This window comes from Convolutriloba macropyga, chromosome 5 (genome assembly GCF_964194025.1).
Source record: "Convolutriloba macropyga chromosome 5, txConMacr16.3, whole genome shotgun sequence".
In the NCBI taxonomy this organism is placed as follows: Eukaryota; Metazoa; Xenacoelomorpha; order Acoela; family Convolutidae; genus Convolutriloba; species Convolutriloba macropyga.
Window position 1 is genome coordinate 67,581,969 of NC_134472.1, and position 9,718 is coordinate 67,591,686.

Here is a 9,718-nt window from a genome sequence, read left to right on the forward strand (position 1 = left end):
ACTAATTATAGGACAACCTAGCTTTATACAATTTTGCACTGCAAATTTTGCATCTGTCTTTTTAGAATCTGCACGTTTGTGTTTCAATATAGAGATCCAATGATGTGCTGATGACCATGAACGTTAATCTGAGTGGCTGCATCTGGGCTTAAGGTACAGGAAATTGGTAGTGCATTTTAAGGGTTGGGTTTTCTGAGTCTAGCAAATTACTTTGTATATTGAGCTGAAGGTAGCCATTACTATGATAGTCAGTGTGATCTCAAACTTTTTCAAAATCAGGCAACCGAACTTTGTTTTTTTTTCTAAAAATTTCTGCAAAAAGGTCTTTGGATGTTATAAACAAGCAGACTAATAATTTTTATTAATTTTATGTCAATGTTCTCGTCTTATCACTATTTTTTCCATTTTATTCGTACATGCTTATCCTTTGTTTCTCCTCGGATAAAATTTGAAATTTTGTAATCAATTACGTGTTTTGAAAGCTATGCTGAATTTCCTCATCGAAAGAAAACTACTCTGTCTTGCTTATTTAGATAGGCGATCTAAAGCAATTAGAGAACTAATGTTAATGTCCCATTGATTAGTGCAGGGCTTCGTTTCCACTCGGCTTCGTCTCGTCTCGACTCTTCCCGGTTCTGGTAATCAATCTTAATTGAGCTAAGCTTTGGGTCAAATTGCATCAACCCTACCAGTTTCTTGCCCTCGGTTTCCCAAATTATACTCTAACATGAACTTAGAGAACCCAGGGAACGATTTCATCGAACATTTAAACTTCGAGGCAGAGAGCTTAGTTTGAAAGTTTAAGCTTATAATTAAAGAAGTGAAAGTATTTTTTTTGTCCTAAAGTGAATGTCCTATAGGACACTAAGTTTAGAACAAAAATATCAGACGTTCACGTCTTGAATCAAACCGCTATAAATAATTGGCTGCTTCGCTATCAGAAAGGGAATAGATTGGTTTATTTCTTCTCATGTATATTTTTCAGAATACGTTTTCTTTCACTAATATCCAAAATTGTACTCTTAACTTCAATTTCAATTGATATTAAACACTTTTGTACCCTTTGGTTCCCTAAATACGTTAGAACAAAAGCTTGGTCTCCTCGAGCCTCGTACCCAGCACTCGGGCGCAAGCGCCCTTGTGTCGGGGCACTAAGTCCTTCGGGTGACTCGGATTTTGTTCAAACATATACTTAGAACACACAGTTAAGTATTTCTCTGACGCTTACGTAGTTCCTTAACCATGAAGACAATCAAGTTCTTGAAATGCCTCAAATTTTGCGAAGCGACTGGACAGCGGCAGAGTCTTTTGTTAACACGACATTTCAGAGCTTCTCGGACCAGAAGGCCTAATCTCAGATCCGCGGAAGAGAAATCAATACCAGCTTATGCGAAGTGCTCTTTTGAAACAGTCATTAGATGGAAAGAATGGCTCCATGCCTTTTGGATGTGCTTTGCCTTCAACTTCATCAAAAAATAATTTTAAAAAAAATTAGACCCCATTTATAAGGCTACTGAAACCATTCTTGTAGGCTCGGTGAACAAACTTTTCTTGCTGACAAGGGTAGATATTGATATATTACAACATGGTTAAAACTTATTAGATAAGTATATTCTACCAGGTAATGAAAGTTATATGTAGAATATATTCAATGAACCCCTCAATAGCATCTACTTAGTTTTACTTCTAACTCAATTTTGGTACTGAATGACCTTGTACACCAACTTGTTTCGAGTCAGCTATGCATCTTTTAATTTGTTTTAAATCAGCACTGAAGATTGTGGCAGCTATTGAGGCGAGAGGCAGTCGGTCCAACTAAACAAGGTGACCTCTCAAAGAGCTTCAAGGTAATTAAACACAGGTACTGCAACATTACAGTGCAGAGGTATACCCAAATCGTCACGGGTAGATATGCCCGATGTGTGTATCTCGTGTTCGTTTTTACTATGTTAATACATTGAAAGTGGTACAATATTGCGGAAAATAGCTACTTTTGCAGAAACCGGCAAAATGGAAGGGAAATTAGCAACCCGTGTTCGCAAATGTGTCCTAATTTTAGCCGCGGAATACAAGTACAAACTTAATAACCTATTTTTCGCGCGAGTTGTATCACGCATCCGCTCCATTTATGTATTGATTTTTTGCACGCAATGTAGCTCAGTTTCGCATATAATCCGCAATTAGGCCTAACTTAATTAATACTTATTTAATTAAGCTTAATTTATTACTACTTATAGTACTTTATTACTACTTAATTCTACTTATTAGTACTATTTATTACTACTTATTAAAATTGGCCAATCCCATTGGTAGCATGTATTTAAAGCACTTTAAAGCTTTGAAGGCTTCAATTAAATCTTTATTAAAGTGCTTATTGCATGCTCAAAATGTGTGCGAATAATAGATACCTAAATTGAGCGGAAACGTGCTACAAGATTTGTTACCTAATTTTCGCACCGAATGTTCTTTTATTTCGCAAAATTGGCGGAACCCCTTTTGCGAAAAGTAAGATACAAAGGATGCCACCTAATTTCGTTCATTGTATGTAACTAATTTTCGAGCCAATTTTACTCAGGCGGAAATTTTGGGGTATACCTCTGCATCGTAATGAATCAGATGTAAACAAGTTTTATCACAAAATGGCCTTATGGGACTACCGTCCTAGTTTGCCTATATTTTTTACGACAAAGGTTGGCTTAGAATTTTGAAAGTTATAAAATTTTAAACAATTTCTCCATAAACTTTTTAAAAATGGGCTTTGGAATGAGTCGTTCAGTGAGTGTTTGGTTCACATTTTCTTTGTATTCAGAGTTTGAATTCAAGTATTTTTCAAATTTAGTATATCTGGCTGATATGTTCTGTTAAGGACTTCTGAATAATAAGTAATGTTTTCATGGCAAATATCAAAAATAAATGCAATAAAAAGTTTTGGTGTCATGCTGCGTATGATTTTTAACGAACAAATTAAACAAGGCAGTAAAAAAGTTTCTTGTCACACGAGCTCATTTCACACGAAAAAATCATTATTAAAAATTGATAAAGTTAAAAAAATGATAAAATTTGACGCTTCATTGAGAAAAGCTAGTATATTTTTTGCCATACCTTCAACGCTAGTCAAAATTAGTGGTTTTGAAATTACTCATAGCACTGTTTACGACAATAAAGTCTTCGAATTTTTTCTCGAGCTGTTAATAATGAAATTAGGGCAATAAAGTTTTAGGCTAATTGAATGCTCAAAATAATTTTGTTTCCACAAAGCGCAGAATTTTTTATTAAGATTTGCCTTTTCGGACATTGGCCGAGTAATGATCCAGACCTTTGAATAATATTGTGCTCAAAACAACATCATATGTTTTCTTAATAAAAACGGATTGTTCACAGATTAACAACAACTCTGTGGGAAAATGTCCTCAATGATGATTTTTGTTCCAAACATAATTTGCTGCAAAGATTACAAAAAAATCTCAATTTGACTTACATGAGAAGTAAAAAAAATAGAAGTGGCGAATAAAAACCAGTTGATTAAAAAAACAATCACCTTTTTTTAGCTTATCGAATATGTGTTTTTTTGAAAAAAAAATTTGGAGGCCGTTAAAAGTAAGAGCATTTGTGAATTTCTAAATTAATTTTACTGAGGAAAAATTTACAACTAAGTAGTCGCGAACTTTTCACTTGGATAGGTTAAAGCTGCATTTTTCAATCTAATTCATTGACTTTCCGGGGGAATTATATAAATTTTCTCAATTGTGCTGCAAATTTGGACTGATTCTGAGAGACAAAAATATCTTTTGCATCACTTTATTTTTTTATTTAAAAAAAATAAAATTTTTCGCTGGCCCCAATTTATTTGTTAAGACAATTTTAAACTTTTTTGAAAGCCTTCTGGATCAAAGGTATAAACAAAGAAAGAAGATTGAAGAAATCAGTTTGTTGAAAAAGAGAAATATGTCATCAAAGATCATTATTTTAATAAAATTAGTTTCAAAAGAGATATGTAGCATCATTTCATGGCTATTTAAGGAGCTAGCACAGTTTTTTTCACAAAACCGAAGTACGCAAACTTCTATAGAACTCTAAATTTGTTTAAGAGTATCGATAGTTAAGAGTATTGATAGAAACTTCAAAAATCGATAGTTATCGATTAGAGGTCTACCACCTAAAGTTTAGGGATCTAAACTCTTGAATTTTTTCCGTTTGCTTAGAAAATTCTCTGCTTCCACAATTCCATTTTTTTTCTACAGAAAAAAAGTTTATCAGGCTTTAACGCAAAACTTTGTTATCGTACGAATAATGGATTTAAAGTTTTGACTCGTTTCTGGACACCTTTTTCTTGAGAAATGGACCGACGGAGGATTCTTTCCAGGGCAGAGTTTTAGTGACTTTCAAAACTTAACGTTTCAAGGTATGTATTTGAACTAAAAATTAAATGAAAAACTTTAGAACTTTAGAAAAACAAATGAATTGGGGAATAAAGACCATTTTTAATAGGAGAGAATACGATCGGACCACAGATCTCAAACTTTTCAACAAAATATTACCAGTCTATTTTCTCTTGAAATATCATTTCTCAAAATAATTCTTCGCTTACACAGCAATGATCTTCCGGCATATAAAATTGAACCTCTCTCTACCATGAGAATAAAAGAACATGACAGGTCAAAAAAATAACGTTCGATATAAGAAAGAACAATAAGATTTTTTACTGAGTCATTCCAATTTATATTAGTCTGCTTTCTAATATTAGACTGAAAACAACATCGAAAGCTTCCTTAAGAAAGAACTGAAAGAATATTTTTGGAATGATTTTTTGAAGGACCCGAAAGTAACTGATATGAAAGATGGCATTAAGAGCATTAGACTTTAATTTTTATTTTTAATCTTCATGATGTACATATAAAATATAACATTTTAGGCTCGCATTATAGGCCATTTTTTACTAATCTAAGGTCAAATTTTTAGTTAAGTAATTTAATGATTTTATAATTTTACATAATGTTATATTTTTAACTTGACATTGCTTCTTTCACCATTTGCATTTTATTCTTATGTGTATCATAGGAAATTAACAATGTTCTTTTTTTGAAAAAAATGACTAAACAATTTTTTTTTCTTATTGCAGCATGTACTAAAAAGCTGTTTCTTCAGGAACAATCGGTTGACACAAAAACCGGTCAGTTGGTTGGAATTGTTATCAACCTGGTAGAAAATCTTGGACGACAAAAGTCTAAATCGTCACAGGCTTTATTTCATCGCATTGTGAATGGATTGAACACATCACTGCATGTGATCAAACGGCTATCAGGTGTAGCTGTTGCTTTGTTTCTGTTCAGAGTAGCCTTTAGGGTTAAAAACATGAGCGAAGAAGAGAAGGAGGCTATCATGGGAGCAGCTAATACCTCTCTAGATTCAGGTTACTCTCATAATTTTTTTTAAAAAATAATTACCTCTCATTGTTTTGGAATTATTCTCGTAGAATATACTTAAATACTAATTGAGAGCTCAGTAAATTCTGAGGCTCTTGTACGTTAGAACCGCCCCCAGCTACCCAGGTTCAGAAGCAAACCAAAATGAGCTTTGATCAGCCCATCCCTGAGAAACATGACCTCTGGTCATCAGCTCGTCACAGACCGAAGTGACCTCTGATCAACTTCAAAGTTTCAGACCCCTGAGTAGAAGTTCGAAAGATAATCCTTCTGCGTTCGAAGTGCACTTGGAAGCCGTCTTTGATTGCACCGTCCGATACTAATCAGATGAATTCCAAATCGTTGTTCAGACCCCTCGTGCAACCTATTTGCTCCCAAGGGATATGTAATCGAGCACACGATACATGTATGCGGGCTGGAAGTTGGTCTGATCAGGGGTCGCTTCCTTCGGGGATTCTCTTAGAGGGGGTCACAAGGACTTCGCTTACAGGGGGTTACAAATAGAATTCTATCTGATCAGAGTACCATAATAATATCACATTTTGAGCTATTACAACTAATTTTTTCACATCACTTTCAGTATAAGCAGTAAAAATAAAGTATAGGTAAACTTGATTCTGAATCTGCTTCACTATTTTCGAGAAAACTGTTGACAGCGAAACTTCTCGTTTTATAATCTATAGATAGATCTGACATGAGTGTGACGACAAAGAAATCAAGTTTACTTCGGAACAGCTGGACGACGTTCAAATCAGTTAAGTTTGTGGACATTATTGGGTGTGATGAGGCTAAAGAGGAGCTGAGGGACATTGTATCATTTCTGAAGAACCCAACTCACCTGGAATCATTGGGAGGAAAAGGGGAGAAAGTAAATTTTAAAAGGGAACATAAAACAGACCATTCATTCAAAAATTTTGACTTTTCCTTTCGTAAACAGGCGTTTATTACGACTCGAAGGGGAGCTAGTGATTAATTGCTCTCAAACGAAGTTTTGTTTAATTGCCCTCAAACGAACTTTGTAGCAATTTTATTAGTCCTGTTGGTATTTTTCATGCAATTTTTCGCTTGACCGATTTGACTTTTCGTCCTTAAAAAGGGGATAAACAGGCAGCGCCCAGCGGGCATTGATTTGCATTAGAAGCCCTTAGCGTCGTTTAGTAATCCTTCAAGTGCTTAGTGTGATGAAGCTACCGCGAAGGCCTTAGTTTAAGGTTAACAGGTCATTTTTAGGAGTTTTTGAGCCGAAAATAATTGAGCCCAAAATGTTTGGAGTTTTTGAGCCCAATTTTTCTCTTTTTTCCGTTATTTTCCGAATTTTTTGTTGAACCAGTCTCAAATTGAGGCTGGTTAAAGTCGATGAAGGTCTTTTGAAAGACATGAGTACTGTTTATGATCATTTTAGGAGCTATATGTTTTGGTAGCCCAAACAAAAACACGCAAACTTATACTAATTTTCACAATTTTTTTTTCAAGTTTTTTGAAAATTTTGAGTTTTTTCAGCCCTAGGTAACAAGGAACCTCCTACTATCTTTGATAATAGATTGCAGCATAGTTTCTAGTGGTAATGGAACGGTTTTCAACGTTTTAACATCACGAATTTTACCAATTTTTTTTTACAAAACTTGCAATTTTTTTCGACTTTTATTGTCATTATTCAAGTTTTCGAGAACCAGGGGCCTAAAACATTCTCATGGGTTTAATAATTAATGAGAAAAACGTTTTTTATTCATGAAATATTTTTCAACTTTCTAATATCACAAGTTTTAGCAATTTTTTGTTGAAACTTTCATTTTTTCCAATTTTTTTGAAAGTTTTTGTCAATTTTTAAGTTTCTCCGGCCTCCAGAGTCAAGGAACCTCCTTTAGGGTTTGATAATAGGTTACTGCATAGTTTTTAGTGGTATAGTTTCTATTGGTAAGATGTTTTATTAAATTTTCACGTAGAGTCGCGTAAAATTGGATCAGTTTTTGAGTCTCAAACTTAGCTTAAATAAACCGAGCTTGAATAAACCAATAAAGTATAAGTCAACCAATATCATCCGTGCTTAAGGGCTTAATATTTAAAGATTTCGTGCATTCAATTATTAAAAATTTTTAAAGCATACTCCTGTCAATTGGTGTTAGTATTATGCTTATTATTGCCCAAGTTAGAGGTTGAATTCAACTTTTTTGTGAATCTAAAGAAGCTGAGGGCAAGATTAAAACACTTTTCATACTGAGGAAAAAATTAGGCTGTCATTATTCTATCTGTTTATTTTTCTCTATATGTTTCATTCGGTCGGTCAGCAGGATCAATGGGGCTATTTCGCATTAATCTTACGGCTATGTAGAATGATTCGGTAAAATCTTGCTATAAAAAACGATGCGGTTGATCAGCTAAAGTGTGAGTAACATGAAGTTGTGCTTGCGTAACAGAAAATAGAATTTGCCTTGAAGCAGCTACAAGCAGTCAGAAGTAAAACTAGAAGTTCACAAATTTTAAAATAATAAATAAAGGCCTTAGCCTTGATCAATTGAAAATTGTTTCAATCGTCTAATTTTACAGCATCGCTATCAGACGAGTCAGGCCACTGATCGAAACAATTTTCTAGCCTTCAGTCAGGACGATCTTTCTTGTCTTGAATTTTTTATGCAATGTAACCAACAGTGTTGCTCATAAGCAAAAGTCTTTTTTGACTGAGGTTAGCATATCATGAGAGAGTCTATGGCAAATTGCTTCATGAAATTAAACAACTCGGAAGCAATTCATTTCCTCAATACATCTTCAGCCTAGTGTAGGAAAACAGAGAGGAGTAATAGTTTTTATCTTCTTTCAACAAATATCTTATACAAATGTTTGCTATGAATTTCATTGTATGTGTTTCCTTGTCTCGTAGTTTTATTGATTCAGAAAAAATTATCGCAGATATCTGAACATAATAATTGAAATCTGTATTAAAAAATTCTGTAATTTTGGTACATAACGAAACTTTCGGTCTCAGATGTTACGATATAAAAGTTTTTGTTGGTTTTCTTTCGTTTCTTTTATTTTGAAAAAATAACTTTGACCCCAAAACTCAAGCCACATTAACTCTGTACAATGATAAGAAGACCAAATAAGAAGGTGCTATTTAACCAGGAGTGAGACCAAAATATGCCGTGGTATCAATTAGCTAAGTAAACTTAGAGATTTTTAATAAAAAACAGCAACACTTGGACGTATGAATTGAGGACTGAAAAGCGCCTGAAACAGAAGAGAACGAATTGACAACAATATATTATCTATCATTTTTTGTAGTTATCACACACTAAGGGATTCGCAAGCAATTTCAGATAGTAGTTCGCATTTGTCGCATGTTTTGAGGAAAAGAGCGTTTTGTGGAAAAAAAATTTAAATATCTCTAAGAGTAATTTTGAGCGCAAATTTGCAGTTAATAAAGTTACGCTAAAAGATGCTAAGCAATTTTTATTGGGTTTTGCCCATTATAGCCCGCGCACGTCTTAATAATAACATATAACGTAGACCCCACCCAATTATCGTAAGTATATAACAATGGAGATTATAACTTCGTGGAGTGGGCTATGATGAGAAAGACCCACTTTTTTTGTAATCGTTGAGAATATAAGGATAACATTCTATCTCTCCCTTTTTACAAGTTCCGCGAGGGGTATTAATTACTGGGCCTCCGGGAGTTGGCAAGACAATGTTAGCCAGGGCAGTCGCAACAGAAGCCGGAGTGCCTTTCTACTACAGATCTGGATCCTCATTTGATGAAATGCTAGTAGGAGTTGGATCCAGCCGAGTTCAGAAGCTGTTCGAGGATGCCAGAAAAACTTCCCCTTGTGTCATTTTTATTGATGAAATTGATGCTATTGGTGGTAACAGGAAAGATGGAGGATCTAGACAGACATTGAACCAGTTATTGGCAGAAATGGACGGATTCAAAGACAACAATAATATTATAGGGACCTGATTTTTGTTCTGTTTTTGTTGCGTTGATCTGTTTTGTGATATTTCTTTTTAATGATAAACAGCAAGAGCACGCTTAAGAAAATGCTAAATTGTTCCGACCCCACTTGGGGGGGGGGGGATATATACTCAACTGGGTTTTTTTGTTCAGACAATTTTGGCCGATCGATATATTCGTCGTAGAAATGTGAGTGGTATCATTAAAAAGCTCGTCCAGCGTAGAATTCAAGAGTAAAAAGATTTTTTTTAAATTTCGTTTTTATTTCGAGGAGTTATCGAGGATTGAAGTTTTGTGTGAACACGGGATATTTGGGATGACCATGATCACTTTTAGTGATAGGTAGATT

The 9,718-nt window shown here is 34.4% G+C and overlaps 1 protein-coding gene across 1 annotated transcript; it reads left to right on the plus strand.

Moving 5' to 3' along the window:
- The first annotated feature begins 938 nt into the window (after window positions 1-938).
- Window positions 939-9,415, plus strand: LOC142339578 (uncharacterized). Its single transcript, XM_075389718.1, has 6 exons — window positions 939-1,079; window positions 1,197-1,394; window positions 1,778-1,847; window positions 5,146-5,410; window positions 6,107-6,280; window positions 9,056-9,415. Exons 2-6 carry the CDS (start codon window positions 1,243-1,245, stop codon window positions 9,373-9,375), a joined length of 981 nt encoding a protein of 326 aa, XP_075245833.1. The 5' UTR covers window positions 939-1,079; window positions 1,197-1,242; the 3' UTR covers window positions 9,376-9,415.
- Window positions 9,416-9,718: the final 303 nt, after the last annotated feature.

What these genes read in the sequence shown, in the direction of transcription:
- LOC142339578 (XM_075389718.1), top strand. Translation starts at nt 1,243, where the DNA reads ATGAAGACAATCAAGTTCTTGAAATGCCTCAAATTTTGCGAAGCGACT. An exon ending in ACCTCTCAAAGAGCTTCAAG is followed by an intron (nt 1,848 to 5,145) that starts GTAATTAAACAC and finishes CTGTTTCTTCAG; the next exon opens with GAACAATCGGTTGACACAAA. An exon ending in TAATACCTCTCTAGATTCAG is followed by an intron (nt 5,411 to 6,106) that starts GTTACTCTCATA and finishes TATAATCTATAG; the next exon opens with ATAGATCTGACATGAGTGTG.